The following is an 18,064-nucleotide window of genomic DNA, read 5'->3' as shown; positions in this document are numbered from 1 at the left end:
AAAAGTAGATACAAACCGCATCAAATTAGACATGCATTCACCAGTAAACAAGAGCCCAAACCTACTTAGCCAACAGAAAAAGGGGAAAATAGCGAAATGGCATTCCTTCCTTTCTATGGAACAGTTTAGGGCAATAGAGTATGCAGGCTATATAAGTACGCCATAAGCTTAGAGTTTCATTCACCGAGTAAAATTAAAGAAATGCTGCGTTCAGCAAAAGTCTGCCCTGGTTTGAACGTACCTGCCTTTTAAAAGCTGCCACGTTAATTTCGCGAATATTATTAGATTGGGCAGGCAAGCCGCGTCTTGTCCGAGCGCTGTCCAGAACATAAACATCATATCAAGTTCGGACAATTAAAAAAGTCAAGGGTAGCGAAATACAAACTTACGCGAGAAGATGCAAAAACGTTTCGTCTTGTTGAACTCTGGAACAAATGAAGCGGTAAAAATTCGGTTGCGTACTAGTAAATTAAACAGATGTACACTGATCAAAGCCAGCACATTATGACCAACTACTTACCTAGAAGCCGGCCTGTATGTCCACCTTTGGCACGGATAATTGTGGCGACGCGTCGTGGCAGATCTTGGTTGGTGCTGGAGAGAGAGCAGGCACCACAGCTGCACATGCAATTCACCTAATTCCCGTAAATTCCAGGGAGGGGAGTGATGAGCTCTGACGCCACGTTCAACCACATCCCAGATGAGTTCGATCGCGTTCAGATCTGGCGAGCTGGAGGCCCAGCACGCCAACTGGAACTCAGCACTGTGTTCCTCGAACAACTCCACCACACTCCTGGCCTTGCGACATGGCGCATTGTCTCGTTGGAAAATGCCACTGCCGTTGGGAAACATTATCGTCGTGAAGGGGTGTACGTGGTCTGCAATCAACGTACGGTACTCCTTGGGCGTCATGGTGCCTTGCACGAGCTCCACAGGACACATGGATGCCCACGCGAGTATTCCCCAGAGCATAATGGAGCCGCTGCCAGCTTATCTCCGTTCCTTAATACAGGTGTCGAGGAAGTGTTCCCCTGGAAGACGACGGATTGGCGCCCTCCTATCGACATGATGAAGAAGGTGCCAGGGTTCATTAGACCAAGCAATGTTCTGGCACTGTGCCACCGTTCAGTGCCGATGGTGACCTGCTCATTTCAGTCGTAGTAGCCGATGTCGTGATGTTAACACTGGCACATGCATGGGTAGTCAGCTGCGGAGGCTCATCGGTAGGAGTGTTCGGTGCACTGTGTGTCAGTCACGCTTCTATTCTGCCCAGCAGTAAGTCTGATGTTAGCTCCGCCACAGTTCGCTGCTTGTCCTGTTTTACCGGTCTGCCCTGCTTGCGACGTCCGACATCTGTAATGAGGGACGGTTGCCTAACCCCACGACGTCTGGACCTGGTTGCACCTTGATTTCGCCACGTGTTGGAGAGACTCACCACAGCACTCCTCAACACCCGACAAGTCGCACAGTCTCCGAAATGCTCGTGCCGAGCTTCCGGGCCATCCCAATCTGCCCTCGGTCAAACTCCCCATCCTATACACTGGCAGGAGGCCTGCTGATGCTACACGCACCGTGCGTATGTTCGACTACCAGTCATTCCTCGACAGGTGATGCTACTATCGCCTGTACAGGTGTATATCGATAGTAGATCGGTGGTCGTAATGTTCTGGCTGATCAGTGTACAGTGGCCATAATCTTGGAAGAGAAGGGTTGGGGGCCAAGAACGGACCGTTCACAGGGAACCAAAATTAAAAACTTTCATTTCGGAGGGAACGTGTGGTGCAGGAGGCGATCTCCGTTCTCTTTCTGGCCTGTAATTCCGGCCGGGATATGGAGAAGAGGAAGAGACAGCTGTAATCTCTCGTTTACATGTTGCTTTCCGTACCCAGCCGTTCTAGATAAATACACGTGCCAATAGAAGAGTGCTGAATTGATGGAGAAAACTCCAAAGGCAGTACAGAGCATGTACCAAGATCCGCCATAGCCCACCCACCATTATTTGTACAACCAATCAGGTGGTGTGGAGGAGAAGCCACCTGATTGCCACTTGAACCCTACTCTCTTGTATTTAGCACCTTCTAAGGTGCTGCTGGTCTTGGACCAAATGCTCTCTCTGTCTTGTAATTTGACTCTGCGTCTGTCTATTCTTCCGTATTCGCCTTGTAATATTACGTTCCTTTCCAACAGCTTTTAACCGTTGCCACCCATCCTTGATCCATCAGACTAGCGCTATAACACTGCCCTTCCTGCAGTGCTACATTTTCGCTATTCCTTCAGTAAAACTTAAGCCGCAGACATGACGTTTTAATTTATTATTTCCTTACTACAGACTCTATTCGCAGGAGTGTCTACAGACATTATCCGCATATGCCAGTAAATGTATCTGCAAAATTATACGAGGGTTGCCCAGAAAGTCACGCACCGCATTTTTTTTCTCAGCCGAAAAAATGCTACCAATGCGAATCTGTACGTACGTATTATTTGAAGCCTCCTGAGTGGTCGCGCCTAGTTTCCGCCAATTCCGACAGATAGCGCAGCTGCAGGACATTTTCAAAATGGCGTCCGTAGGTGATGTACGTTACAAGCAACGTGCCGTCATTGAACTTCTCACTGCAGAGAAAGAAACTGTAGGGAATATTGACAAACGTTTATGCAAGGTCTACGGAGCATCTCCTGTCGACAGAAGTACAGTCAATCGCTGGGCACGTAGGGTGAGGTCATCAGAAGGCGGTTAGGCGGAGCTCCACGATTTTCAGCGGCTGGGGAGACCATCCACGGCTGTCACACCTGACGTGTTGCAGCGAGCTGATGTTGTCATTCGCCAGTAAAGGATGCCATTCGTGGAAGACATTTTGAGGCCGATGAGGAGGTGATTCACACAGTGAAGCACCGGCTCCGCCACCAGGACAAGGATTGGTACCTTCAGGGCATGCACGGCCTTGTTTCGCCCTGGAGGAAGGCCCCAGAACGGGATGGATATTATGTAGTAAAATAGGGTGTGTAGATAAAACACCATTCTTTCGAGTGTGTAATTCTCATTATGTTCAATAAAGAAATGATGAAGAAAAAACATGCGGTGCATTACTTTCCGGGCAAACCTCATATCATTGTACGACCCATAGTTCAGGAGATATGACGTTATAGGCATGTAGGGGGGTGAAAAACTTGCTTCTGCTTAAAATGAAGCGCAAATTACCCAGACTATATTCATCCATCGTAACATAATGAGAGCACTTAGCGACATCCAACAAACTTGAGCATAACCTCAAACATTTCCTAATTTTTTTTTTCGCTAGCATGCTTAACGTTAAAAGTGTAACATATTAAATGATTTGTAAAATAATTAGATGTTTTAACCTGCGAGTTCGATTTTTTAAAGAATTGACCGTTTACTGGGAAGTACCGGGTGATCAAAAAGTCAGTATAAATTTGAAAACTTAATAAACCCCGGAATAATGTGCATAGAGAGGTAAAAATTGACACACATGCTTGGAATGACATGGGGTTTTATTAGAACCAGGCGCTCTACCCCATATTGCTAGATGCGTGAAAGATCTCTTGCGCGCCTCGTTTGGTGATGATCGTGTGCTCAGCCGCCACTTTCGTCATGCTTGGCCTCCCAGGTCCCCAGACCTCAGTCTGTGCGATTATTGGCTTTGGGATTACCTGAAGTCGCAAGTGTATCGTGATCGACCGACATCTCTAGGGATGCTGAAAGACAACATCCGACGCCAATGCCTCACCATAACTCCGGACATGCTTTACAGTGCAGTTCACAACATTATTCCTCGACTACATCTATTGTTGAGGAATGACGGTGGACATATTGAGCATTTCCTGTAAAGAAGATTATCTTTGCTTTCTCTTACTTTGTTATGCTAATTATTGCTATTCCGATCAGATGAAGCGCCATCTGTCGGACATTTTTTGAACTTTTTTTTTTTTTTTTTTTTTTTTTTTTTTTTTTTTTTTGTTCTAATAAAACCCCATGTCATTCCAAGCATGTGTGTCAATTTGTACCTCTCTATCTACATTATTCCGTGGTTTATTAAGTTTTCAAATTGATCACCGGGTATATAGTGTACCTTACGGTAAATAATAAATACCCACAGTCTCTGAAGCAACAACAGCGAGGAGGAAGATAGGAAGTAGCGGTAAAGAAGAGAAGGAGAAAGAGAGAGAGAGAGAGAACAGGCAGCTGGCGTGGACTCACCGTGGGCCACGTTGTTGATGCAGTCGAGGTACTGGCCGCCCTTCTCGTCGTACATGTACTGACCCTCGGCGCGCACGATCTTGAGGGGGTCCGCCCGGTAGAACAGCTTGCACGACTGCCTGCAACACGAAGCGCGGGAGGTTAAGAGCTGCTCAGACAGAGAGTGCGGGCGTGCAGCAGGCGCCTGGGACTGCAGCGGCGTCGGCAACCGGTGGCTCGAGCGAGGCAGGCCCACACCGGAAAGCGCGGCCAAAGAGGCAACAAGCCACGTAGTTCCATTCCCGACCACTAGAGGCGCTAGGGGTCAAACGAAGCTGGAATTGACCAATGAGATCTGTCTAAACTCCTATGGTGGTTGTTTTGAAATATTCTATCATCTTGCTCTGCACTGACGTCTGTGGTCCTCGGTTACAGTCGTCTTTGTATTTGTTTCATATTTACATATTACTCATCTTCATTATAAACAGATTTTTTACTCTAAATTCATAAAGTTCACTGTGGAATTGAAGAGATTTCCCGCTGAAAAATGTCCACAATTAATTGTAAGGTAAGACATTTAATTTTTCATTAAATAATCTTGTAGCCTATAAATGAAATGTATTCTCTTCTATCGTGAATTAAGCAGTGTGGTTTCTGTTTGTTTATTTAAAGAACTGTGATATGTCTGTAATAGTATTATTGGAAGAAGACTTTTATGTTGGTTTTTTTTTTCAGAATATTCAACACAACAGATTGACGTTGAAATGCTCCTGCAAGTTCCCCCAGCGGTTCATCTGGCTATTACGTGGGTTCAACGGAGGAAATTTGCAACAAGCATTTCTACAGGTTTCCAAAACAGCTTCAAGAGTTGCTTCTAAAGTGGAAGAGTGTTTGTAAACTGTCACCAGATGTGAACTGTGCTTCTTATTTTGTTTGTGAAGATCATTTTCTCGAAGAATATTTTATGAATAAAAGGAGGCATAGGCTAAACAGGGGTGTGTTTCCAAATTATGTGACAAGTGTTCCTTGTGAAATTGCCAAAATCGGTAGTGAATCAGGTGACACTGTTGTTAATAGTGAATAAAAAGTAAGTTTTGTTTTCATTTCACTGTTTTTATCCACCTTCCCTGCTTCTGGTACTTGATGTTGATGTTTTCTTTTTTGTGTTGAAGGATTTACAGCAGTAAGATGTAGGAACCTTTTTAAGAAATTAATGGTCAGTAGTGCAAGTTTGCTGGGCAGTTACTCAGAACTTATAGTCCTGAAACATAGTTGTAACAAATTTTAGAATTCTTCATTAATTAATACTGTGATAAATATTTCTTAATTGAACCTCTTTAACTGCTGCTTATTCTCTTAATAATAGGCTTTTTTCCTCCATTGATCCAGCAGTTTGTATGACGTAAAACTTATGCCATTATTCAGGAGTATTTGTAGTCCAATTTAGCTGCTACAATGTTATTTTTCTTTTGCTTCAATTATTTACACTACAAGCTTGTTTCGACTTACTCTCAGTTTCAAGTGTTGCATCTAGTTCTTATGAACCATAAAATATGCTGCAGCTTTCACATGTTGATGGATAACAATATAAGCGTGTCAATTTAAAAGTCTATTTTTGATGTTTGCGCCTGACAGTCGCTGCTCCTATCATTTTTTCTTGTCTGTCAGACGCAAACGTCAAAAATAGACTGAAAATATTACTGAATAGGTTTCTCTCTGTTGTAGTACAGTGTGGTATAGCTGTGTTTCAATTATTTTATTATGATGCCAGCCAAAATAATGACATAGCACGCCCAGAAAAATTAGAATTAAAAGAAAAATAAAAACCTACAACGTAAGTAAACTAGGGGAGGGGGGGCGGGGGGTGCAACCCGCAATGTTTTCATATTTTAGTTCATCTCAATACCACTTGAGGCGCTGCTGTCGGTCTGTGTTTCCCACTTTTAACATGGGAGTTGCGTTTCTCTTTTTTCTTGTTCTGTGGCGCAGCCAACCTTCCTAGCGGCAAGACCTGGCTAGCTGCTCAAACACATCCCATCGAGAACGCTGCAGGAGCGCCGCTGTTGCGCCTGCAATGTGCGGCCGAGCATTGTCGTGAAAGAGGAAACGCACCACAGTTGCGTTATGTGGGCTGCATGTAATCAGGCGGAAACCCTTTAGCAGGTACTTCACCCTTGGGCGGAGACTCTGTTATTCTGAACATCTTTACGTGCTCACTGTGCGCTCGGAACTGAAAGTGTGATGTGACACAGTCGACGAAAATACTAGAGACACTGTACAACACAACTACACAAAGTTTTATCGGATTTTCGCTTCGTTTTTAATTTCGCAACGGATCAGAGGTTGTTAAAAAAACTTGTGCAGTCCAGGTGGTGTTGGGTTCCTAAAGTAGTGCTTGTCACTACATGTCTTCAGATGTCAATAAGTTTTATACAAGGGTTGGAAATTAAATAGTGGCAACTATTTATTCACAACCGGTACAAAAGAGTCACATGTTTGCACCTATTACTGTCCTTCAAAGTAGTCACCAGCGTTGTGTAGAATCCCTTGTTAGTGATGAGTAAGGCGTAGTATACAGTTAGCAGAGCCTGTTCTGTTGATGGTGCGAATGGGGCAGTCTACTGCCTGTCGAATCTCCGGAACAGTTGTGAAGCGAATGCCACGAAGGGGTTCCTTCATCTTCGGAATCAAATCAAAGTCACAAGGACTTAAGTCCGGGGAGTATGGTGGATGGTACAGTACTTCCCAGTCCCATCGACTGAACAGACCAGCCACAGCTTACGCTGTATGCGCCCGCTCATTGTCGTGCAAAGTGACGGTGATGCTCCAAAAACGAACAGTAGTACTGTGCATTGACGGTCTACCGTGGACGAACGTAACGCGTTAGGATAACAGCATCACAGACGTACACGAGAATCGCCACAGCTTTATACCGCCCCATTCGCACAGAACAAGCTCTGCTAACGGTATACTACGCCTTCCAAATCACTGGCAACGGGTTCTACGCAACGCTGGTGACTACTCTGAAGGACAGTAAGCCGGCCGAAGTGGCCGTGCGGTTAAAGGCGCTGCAGTCTGGAACCGCAAGACCGCTACGGTCGCAGGTTCGAATCCTGCCTCGGGCATGGATGTTTGTGTTGTCCTTAGGTTAGTTAGGTTTAACTAGTTCTAAGTTCTAGGGGACTAATGACCTCAGCAGTTGAGTCCCATAGTGCTCAGAGCCATTTGAAGGACAGTAACAGGTGCAAACATGTGACTCTTTTTCGCCGGTTGTGAATAAATAGGTGCCACTATTTAAGTTCCAACCCTCGTACTTCCGATTTTTTTCTCCTGAGGACACCTATTTTGTTTGTTGTGTCTAGTAAATACGAGACGCCAACTGACTTTTGATTGCTGAACATCGTTTTCAAAAAATATCATACTAGTTTATTCGTTTGTGATATTAAGTCCCACAAAAGTTTATATCTGGAGAACGAATATATTTGAACAGATTCCGTAAAGGAGTACGATCTTAGCAAACTGAGAAAGTATCAAGAGAATTGCCAAAAGAGTAACTCTGAGAGGAGCAGACAAATTGGACCTGATGTCTTCATTCCACAGCACACCCAGAACCAAGGTACGATGGCCTCTTCTAACCTCCTGACTGGACGGAGAACGTTTGCAGCCGAAATGTTCCTCGGTCGTGGCAAGCAGTAGAAGTAAAAGAGAAACTCGCTTGCAAGTACGGTGGATTTACCATCAATTCCCCTTTGTTCCATCGTTGACGATGCGATTTGTGGCCAGGGGCGTTGTCTGAGGAAAGATCTCTCGCTCTCTCGCTCTCTCGCTCGCTCTCTTTGGATTTTCGGTCCCTTTCAAGGCATATTTTTTCATCCACTTAGTTCTAAAGAGGAGTTCGGGAAGTATGTTTCTACCACGAACTTTATTTTATTTGGACCATCCAGCTCGTTACATAGTCAAAACTATTAGCAGTTAGGTCTTTTAGAAGAAAATTAGTGTAGAAAGTCCTGGCAGCGACGAAGTTATTAAAGACGGAACACATGCATGTATTGGACAAGGATGCAGCAGGAAATCAGCTGTGTCTTCCAAAGGAATCATTCTATCATTCGCCGTAGTGTAGGGAAAGGAGAGACAGCCTGATGTCCTCCGAAGTGATAATCCAATGACGTATAACCACTGTAGCAGTTCGCATTTCAGAGCGATTTTTTTTTATGACGGACGCGTCCAGAGACGTGGATTCTGAGATGGAACAGTGGATGGTGAACAGATAGCCGCAGTGGAAACGCAGCTGTCGTGTCTTCCTGCACCCGGGGAACGCAGCAGATAGTGGCTGTGCAGTTCCAGGTCGGATCTAAATGTGGAAAACATTGCAATACTTTAGACGAGTTAATTGCGCAAGATTAAGGGTGACCGACAAAAGGAGATGATATGCCGGAGTCAAGGTAGCCCCTGAGGGCCGGCAACCCATATTACACCACAGAGGATGGGGTTGTCTAAGTCCAAGGCATACCAAAAGCACCATGGTAAACACCGGCTATTTACATACAAGATAATCGAAACAGACATTCCGAGCCCTACTTCCTGCAGGGGGAGCTCGAGCCACGGCCTGCAGGAAGTATCACTACGCCAAAACCTGATTGGCCAGAGACAGCTAGAACCAGCCCCTAAGTTCAATTCACGCTGGATGCCGACCTCGCGGACTTCGACCACTGAAGATTACTTCTTCGTCTCTGAATTGGACTTTTACTAGTGTGTGTGTTAACACGAAAATTTGTGGAAAATTAGAAGTGAACTTTTGTTTGCCTCATTTAGGAGACTTTTACTGGAATCGTTATTGCTACCTTTCTTTTGTTGTTCAGTCATCAACATTGTAAACGTTCATAAATAAAAGTTGTGTTTGTGAAAAATTGCGAATTGTACGTCACTATAGGAGATAAATGTACTGATGGTAATAATCACAGTGGCACTGTGGTCAGTAACAGTTTTGTGACAGAAGGAAGTAGTTTTCCATTTACCGTTTTTTTTTTTTTTTTTTGCATCAGTTTTAGTGCAGCAGTAGGACATAGCAAGTTGTAACAATTATTGTAAAGAAATATGTGAGTTTTAAGGCCAACTTTATCCATCCAGATAACAGGCTATAACCGCGAAGTAAATAAAATAAATTTTTTAAAAAAATTTAGATATGTGCGTAGACGTATAGATGAAGCTAGTGGAAGGTTGCCACCGAGACAGTGATGTGAAATGGTCGTATGGCATTGTTGGCCGGGAGGCACCGTGCGGGGTTGTTCGGCCGCCGTATTGCAAGTCCTTTTCAGTTGACGCTACTTCGGCGACTTGCGAGTCAATGATGATGAAATAATGATGAAGACGGTAGTAGCAGTATATAAACATTAGGCAGAACTTAATTTGGCGCGCTTGACTCATTTCGCTGAGATCGTCCGACTCAATTGCCGCGAACGAAATGGCACATCCGCTGTTGCTGGAGGAAGCGAGTCAATGACTGACTCGTTTATCTCAAGGAGGAAGTATTACGCAAGAGCTCGGCAACCGCATGTTGTTTTAAAATGAAACGACCTTGACTGAGAGGGCATCCCGGCGTACTACACACCCAGGGACTCTAAGTCCTCTCACCTCAAACAGCTGCAGTTCTGTTCCCCTCACTTCATCTGCGGTAGGTTTCTCTGGAGCAACGACAGATTCCAAGAGACTGGAAAAAAACGCAGGTCATTCGCATTACCTAAAAAAAAAAGGCCGTTGGACAGGTGCGCGTAATTATATGCGTAATTATATGCGTCGCTGAAGCCATTGTGTTGTGGAATTACGGAACACGTTTCAGCTCGAGTATTATGACGTTATTGGAGAGCTTCTCTATTTAGAGGGAGAGGAAGATTAGAGCTTAACGCACTGTCGATGCCGAGGTCATTAGAGCCAGACCACAGCTTTGACTGGGGAACGGCTTAGAAGGAAGCTGGCAGTGTCATTTTCGAAGGAACCGTCCCAGAATTCGCTTTGAGCGATTTAGGGAAATCGTGGGAAACGTAATGGCGGATGGCTGGACAGGAATTTGAACCGCCGTCCTCCTGTGTGTGGGTCCAGTGTGTCTGAACACTGCCTCGCCCGCCTAGGATCTGTATCTTCTATGTAGGTATCTTCATGGCCGCAGCAAACGAAGATCTTGTGAGGCTCCGCTCGCTCTGTTCGGCCGCAGGTCCCCCAGATTGATGGCGAGTGTCCTGACTGCCGGAAGACATTTGCTCGCTACAGCTCCTCCCCCCCCCCTCCCCCCCTCCCCCCCCTCCCCCCCTCTGTCGGGTGGTGAACAAAATAGAAGCTCAGGGAACATCGGACCAGCTTTGAGGCTAGGTTCAATTTTCTAGCAGGCAGAACTAAACACGCAAAGAACATCGTGGTTACCGCCAAGAGTTGATAAAATTTCCTAATTTAATAATCAGTTTCGGTCCAGACAATCATCAGGTTCGTGTATTCCAACTGAAAGAACATATGAAGAGTATTGCAAGATTCCCACAATGGCAAATATTAATGGAAACCACATGCACTAAAATGCCACGTACATAGAAGTGTATGCAAAATCATATTAGGCGATGTAAAATAATAAAATCCGTGAATTCGCCACTGCAAATAAAACCACGACACACAGAATAATGTAACCAACTATGAACAAAACATATAATAAAACGCAGACATATCTCATTTGTACGGAATTACCTGTTGTCACATGGCAATACGAATTACATCGTCAATCGTAACCTATGTCATAAAGTGCACTCATTCATGCTGCATTAACAGTCAGCACTACCGATAGGAACGAAGGCATTCTGCATACTGCAGAATCGCAGCTGATCACTATTTACCAGTTGAATCCAAGCTGATGTAGAGGTTTGTATACATCGATAGTTCCAGTACGCCGCACGGGGTAGCCGCGTGGTCTGCGTCGCCTTGCCACGGGGCTCCCCGCTTTACAGCCTCTTCCTCAACTTCGAGCAGTGCTAACGTTAGATACTTTTGGTGAGATCCAACAAGATTTTCTCAATCGTTCTGACTCTTTCTGTTTCAGTTCACTTCATACCTCATTATGAGGCTACAAATATAATTTTCTGTAAATATTTACTAACTTTATTTCATGACGTAATATTCCCTGGATTTAATCATATTAGGATGAAATTTGAGATCTTTGAATCAAAAAGGTGGAATCAATATTGACACTAGTAATAAAAAAACTACTTTGCATATAAAGCTGATTATTCTTACCATTTTGGTATTAAAGTAACCTATCTTAAAAATACTAACATTCGTTTGATGTGTAATAAGCTTCGTGCACTTTTAAGATAATTTTCATTTATTGTTCCGTCTCAGTTGCACATTTTTAATTAGATTACATGTGACGATCGCTCTGGAACATCTTCAGATCTAAAACAAAGTAGACCTAAATAATTGCGTCAGCTGCCCTTCTTGCCTACTAAGAAGCAAATGTAAGAGTACGGAGGCGGAACAATAAATGAGAATTATCTTAAATTTGGATACAGTTGTTGAAATCTCTCAAGACGATTATGTCGGCTGCAGTGCTTGTGTAGAAATTTAGTTTCTGGGACAAAAACACATTTTCAGACTCACCGAATCATATAGATCAGAAATGGTAATTTCAGAATTTTGCCTCCTCTTGTGAAAATTTCTGCGGAAGCCCATTCTGGGGAAGGTCATCCATTTTTGATGACTTAACATAATCTGGTACAGACATTTAAACGAAGAACTCACCGCTGGTGTATGTTTTATCAATGTAAATACTCGTAAACTCCGCATGATAATCCAGTGTTTTATTTGCAGCTAATCTGGGCGCCCGAAATACCCTCGGTTTCGTAAACATTTATCTAGATGCCTGTTTCGCAATGGAGGTTAAAAATGTTAGCTGCAGTGCCGTAATCTGGAAAGCCAAAACATTTTGCACAAGTATTTTGATAATCGCTCCACTCGCGGGACAGTTTCGGCCATTCAGTCAGGTCTGGCGGAGAACCGGTTTTGAGCCGCGCGCAGATACGGAGCCGCTGGTATCCGGCTGTGGGCGGCTTCGCGCCGCTCGCCTTGAGATTTGCAAAAGGAGAGCAGAGAGCAGCGAAAGCCAGGAAGGGGAGGGGCAGGCGCGGCGTGGTGCGAAGTGCGCCGCTGCGACTTACCAGACAATCGTAACGTGAGAAAGGAAAAGGTTTTAGGGAGGGAAATACATTCACTAAGGTCCTGACCTCGAGATCTGCAGACGGCTACAGTGGATCTGTCATTGCCCATGTTGTGTCGTACTTGCGACTTTGCGTTGTCCCAGATCGTTTATAAATAGCGTATCACTGAGGAACTCCGACAGGAAGCCGCGCGGGATTAGCCGAGCGGTCTGGGGCGCTGTAGTCATGGACTGTGCAGCTGGTCTCGGCGGAGGTTCGAGTCCTCCCTCGGGCATGGGTGTGTGTGTGTGTGTGTTTGTCCTTAGGGTAATTTGGATTAAGTAGTGTGTACGTTTACGGACTGATGACCTTAGCAGTTAAGTCCCATACGATTTCACACACATTTGAACATTTTTTTCCGACAGGAACTTTGCATCGTAATTCAGAATAATACAGCACTCCATTATCGTACTTATCCGCCGACACCGGACAAGTACGGGAATATGCCTGATGGCTATGCGAGTACAGCTTGTAAACGCACGGTTGACGAGATATGGAAGTTTGTATGTCAAGTTAAATACCTTTCAGCCTTCTGGTCTCCAAACTCGTTGTATCTGGCTATCAGTTTTAGCATTTCACTGCGCCATCTTCAGACGACGTGTAGCAACATTCGGTTCTGCTGAAAACAGGGGCCAGCAATACTGGTATTAGTAGATTTTTGCTGTAGCGATCACTTCAACCGTCATCTGACGACTGTCATCAGCTGCGAACAATCGGCATATCTACATCTACATCTACATACATACTCCGCAATCCACCATACGGTGCGTGGCGGAGGGTACCTCGTACCACAACTAGCATCTTCTCTCCCTGTTCCACTCCCGAACAGAACGAGGGAAAAATGACTGCCTATATGCCTCTGTACGAGCCCTAATCTCTCTTACCTTATCTTTGTGGTCTTTCCGCGAAGTGTAAGTTGGCGGCAGTAAAATTGTACTGCAGTCAGCCTCAAATGCTGGTTCTCTAAATTTCCTCAGTAGCGATTCACGAAAAGAACGCCTCCTTTCCTCTAGAGACTCCCACCCGAGTTCCTGAAGCATTTCCGTAACACTCGCGTGATGATCAAACCTACCAGTAACAAAACTAGCAGCCCGCCTCTGAATTACTTCTATGTCCTCCCTCAATCCGTCCTGATAGGGATCCCAAACGCTCGAGCAGTACTCAAGAATAGGTCGTATTAGTGTTTTATAAGCGGTCTCCTTTACAGATGAACCACATCTTCTCAAAATTCTACCAATGCACCGAAGACGACTATCCCCCTTCCTCACAACTGCCATTACATGCTTGTCCCACTTCATATCGCTCTGCAGTGTTACGCCCAAATATTTACTCGACGTGACTGTGTCAAGCGCCACACTACTAACGGAGTATTCAAACATTACAGGATTCTTTTACCTATTCATCTGCATTAATTTATATTTATCTATATTTAGAGCTAGCTGCCATTCTTTACACCAATCACAAATCCTGTCCAAGTCATCTTGTATCCTCCAACAGTCACTCAACGACGACACCTTCCCGTACACCGCAGCATCACCAGCAAACAGCCGCAAATTGCTATCCACCCTATCCAAAAGATCATTTATGTAGATAGAAAACAACAGCGGACCAGCCACACTACCCTGGAGCACTCCAGATGATACGCTCACCTCTGATGAACACTCACCATGTTGGCTGAAATGACCGCTATAGCAAAAATCTACTAATACCAGTATTGCTGCCCCTGTTTTGATCAGAACCGAAGTACAATCTTCCTACACGTCTGTCAGTAGCCTGAAGATGGCGTAGAAAAGCTCTGAAACTGACATTGATATCCTGTATCGAACAGCCGACTCCCGCAACCACCTGTAAAAAGACGCTCATGTAGGGACATGGAAGTTTGGGTCGGACCACGATCCGTGCACGGATAGCCGAATGGTGAGGCAACCACCAGCGATAAGCGGGAAATCCGGGTTCGAGTCCCGATCCGGTACAAAATTTCATTGTCATTGTGAATACATTTAATGTACGTGATACACAGCAGACTTTAACCTTTGATATCAGTCAGACGGATGACACAGTGCCGAAAACGTTTCGGTAATCTGTGAATACGGGAAGTGACTATTAGCGTATGTCCGCTATTGATGATATATGCCGCGCGGGATTAGCCGAGCGGTCTAGGGCGCTGCAGTCATGGTCTGTGCGGCTGGTCCCGGCGGAGGTTCGAGTCCTCCCTCGGGCATGGCTGTGTGTGTTTGTCCTTAGGATAATTTAGGTTAAGTAGTGTATAAGCTTAGGGACTGATGACCTTCGCAGTTAAGTCCCATAAGATTTCAGGCACATTTGAACATTTTTGATGATATATCTTGCGTGAACAGTGCGTCTAGCGTTTCACACAATCATAAAACGTATCAAAGCAAACGCGGCATTGCATTTTATGAGTACGCATCTCTGCCTTACATATGTCGCAGTACCTTGTTTTACGAATCATTGTAGGTCGGGATATGTAGCCGCAAACTGTTCCCACCGGATTCCTTTCCACGTAGGTAACGCGGGATTCTACATCTACATCCATACTCCGCAAGCCACCTAACGGTGTATGGCGGAGGGTACTTTGAGTACCTCTATCGGTTCTCTCTTCTATTCCATTCTGGTATTGTTCGTGGAAAGAAAGATTGTCGGTATGCCTCTGTGTGGGCTCTAATCTCTCTGATTTTATCCTCATGGTCTCTTCGCGAGATATACGTAGGAGGGAGCAATATACTGCTTGACTTCTCGGTGAAGGTATGTTCTCGAAACTTCAACAAAAGCCCGTACCGAGCTACTGAGCGTCTCTCCTGCAGAGTCTTCCACTGGAGTTTATCTATCATCTCCGTAAAGCTTTCGCGATTACTAAATGATCCTGTAACGAAGCGCGCTGCTCTCCGTTGGATCTTCTCTATCTCTTCTATCAACTCTATCTGGTACGGATCCCACACTGGTGAGCAGTATTCAAGCAGTGGGCGAACAAGTGTACTGTAACCTACTTCCTTTGTTTTCGGATTGCACTTCCTTAGGATTCTTCCAATGAATCTCAGTCTGGCATCTGCTTTACTGACGATCAACTTTATATGATCATTCCACTTTAAATCACTCCTGATACCTAATCCCAGATAATTCACGGAATTAACTGCTTTCAGTTGCTGACCTGCTATATTGTAGCTAAATGATAAAGGATCTTTCTTTCTATGTATTCGCAGCATATTACACTTGTCTACATTGAGATTCAATTGCCATTACCTGCACCATGCGTCGATTCGTTGCAGATCCTCCTGCATTTCAGTACTATTTTCCATTGTTACAAGCTCTCGATATACTACAGCATCGTCCGCAAAAAGCCTCAGTGAACTTCCGATGTTATCCACAAGGTCATTTGTGTATATTGTGAATAGCAACGGTCCTACGACACTCCCCTGCGGCACACCTGAAATCACTCTTACTTCGGAAGACATCTCTCCATTGAGAATGACATGCTGCGTTCTGTTATCTATGAACTCTTCAATCCAATCACACAATTGGTCTGATAGTCCATATGCTCTTACGTTGTTCCAAAGATAATTTCTGAATAGTCACATTTATGCCCTGCATTGCCAATGTACGTATTGGGGTCAAACTTCAACGATTTACTTGCATTGTCACTAGGCAGATTTGGCGTAAAGTTTACCTTCATATGCCGGTTACATTTTTCAGAGACACTTTGATTAGCAAAATAAATCGTTGCGCTTAATGACAGCAGCCAGATCGAAGATAAATCAGGATACCTTCCTAGCATTTTGGAATCTACGCAAACCTTTCGAGGATGTAAGATGGACTAAGATGTTCAGAATCCTTTGAAGATTGGGGCAAAAGTACAGAGATTGAGGAATAATCTACAACACCTATAAAACCCAAGTGGGACTAATGAATGTGGAAGTTCAATCAAAGACAAGCGCGTGTCCAGATGGGAGCAAGGCATGGCTGCAGCTTCTGACGACTGTTGTTCAACTTGTTCGTGAGGGAATAATGAAGGAGATGGAAGAACATTTCTGAAAAAGAATTAAAGTGATAGGGGCACAGTACCCGTGCTAAGGTTCGCAGTCAAACACGGCCTTTCTGGCAAGAGTCCTGCCCGCGGATGCCTTAGCAACAGGTACAGTACGAGGTGCTACCCAGTGTTGATAACACAACAAGGCCAGCACTGGCTGTCTGCTATGTTGTGCCAGTGGCTGGTTTTCCTGCAACGTCGGGACAAGCTTTGAAGACCGGCATGCTGGTCACTGGGAGCTTCAACGTTAGGCGGGCAAGGGATCTCCTCAGGAAAACAACAGGCAGCTCGGGAAAGAGTGCCCGTGTGCACCAGGCATATTTGCTGGCGGTCTCGTTCGATACGTGGAAAGCGCCCTACCAGAGGATACTCAAGACACTGGGTGCGACCGACATCAAATTGTAGTTCATTCGAAGCAAAAAAGTTAAATATTCATGCATAAATTAAGAGCTCTGAGCACTTCTCCATCTTCGATACTTCGATCTCTTCTACCGAAAGTCTTTGCTTTCTATATTTTGGGAGGAGGTGCTGCGGATCAAAGCAATAAAAACTGTCTACTAAACATGCACTCTAAAATGCATAACTTAAGAGCTATGAGCATCTCTTTTAAAGATGCGTTTCACAGTAGTGAAGACGAACAAGTGCCCATATCTCTTAAGGTGTGCACTTTAGAGGCCATATTTACTGGACATTTTGTTATGGTTTTGGTCTATATTACCACCTCTCAAAATATGGAAAGGAGAGCTGCAGTAGAAGAGATTTGTTTCACAGTATTGAAGATGAAGAAGTGTTCATAACTCTTGAGGTATGCATTCTAAAGCACATGTGTCGCAGATCTTTTTCCTTGAATGGTCGTTCTTGTCATAGTTATGAACATTTACCATTCCTCCTTTATATCGCACTGTATATCGCAAAGGAGGACAATATTATGGAAATGGACGGGGATGTAGATGAAGATGAAAAGCGAAATACCATACTGCGTGAAGAGTTTGACAGAGCACTGAAAGACCTGAGTCGAAACAAGGCCCCGGGAGTAGACAACATTCCATTAGAACTACTGACAGCCTTGGGAGAGTCAGTCCTGACAAAACTCTACCGTCTGGTGAGCAAGATGTATGAGGCAGGCGAAATACCCTCAGACTTCAAGAAGAATATAATAATTCCAACCCCAAAGAAAGCAGGTGTTGACAGACGTGAAAATTACCGAACTATCAGTTTAATAAGTCACAGCTGCAAAATACTAATGCGAATTCTTTACAGACGAATGGAAAAACTGACAGAAGCCGACCTCGGGTAAGATCAGTTTGGATTCCGTAGAAATGCTGGAACACGTGAGGCAATACTGACCTTACGACTCATCTTAGAACAAAGATTAAGGAAAGGCAAACCTAGGCTCCTAGCATTTGTAGACTTAGACAAAGCTTTTGACAATGTTGACTGGAATACTCTCTTTCAAATTCTAAAGGTGCCAGGGATGAAATACAGGGAGTGAAAGGTTATTTACAATTTGTACAGAAACGAGATGGCAGTTATAAGAGTCGAGGGGCACGAAAGGGAAGCAGTGGCTGGGAAGGGAGTGAGACAGGGTTGTAGCCTCTCCCC

The 18,064-nt window shown here is 44.6% G+C and overlaps 1 protein-coding gene across 1 annotated transcript in view; it reads right to left on the bottom strand.

Moving 5' to 3' along the window:
• LOC124620153 (5-phosphohydroxy-L-lysine phospho-lyase-like) overlaps positions 1-18,064 on the bottom strand; it is a 125,966-nt gene that overhangs the window by 46,970 nt on the left and 60,932 nt on the right. Inside the window, exon 2 of the mRNA XM_047146826.1 lies at positions 4,214-4,332. Within this exon, the coding sequence (XP_047002782.1) occupies positions 4,214-4,332 (119 nt within the window). The remainder of the gene's footprint in view (positions 1-4,213; positions 4,333-18,064) is intronic.

Source organism: Schistocerca americana, chromosome 1 (genome assembly GCF_021461395.2).
Source record: "Schistocerca americana isolate TAMUIC-IGC-003095 chromosome 1, iqSchAmer2.1, whole genome shotgun sequence".
Lineage (NCBI taxonomy): Eukaryota > Metazoa > Arthropoda > Insecta > Orthoptera > Acrididae > Schistocerca > Schistocerca americana.
The sequence above is the reverse complement of the archived record's forward strand: the minus strand, read 5'-3'. Positions and strand labels throughout refer to the sequence as shown.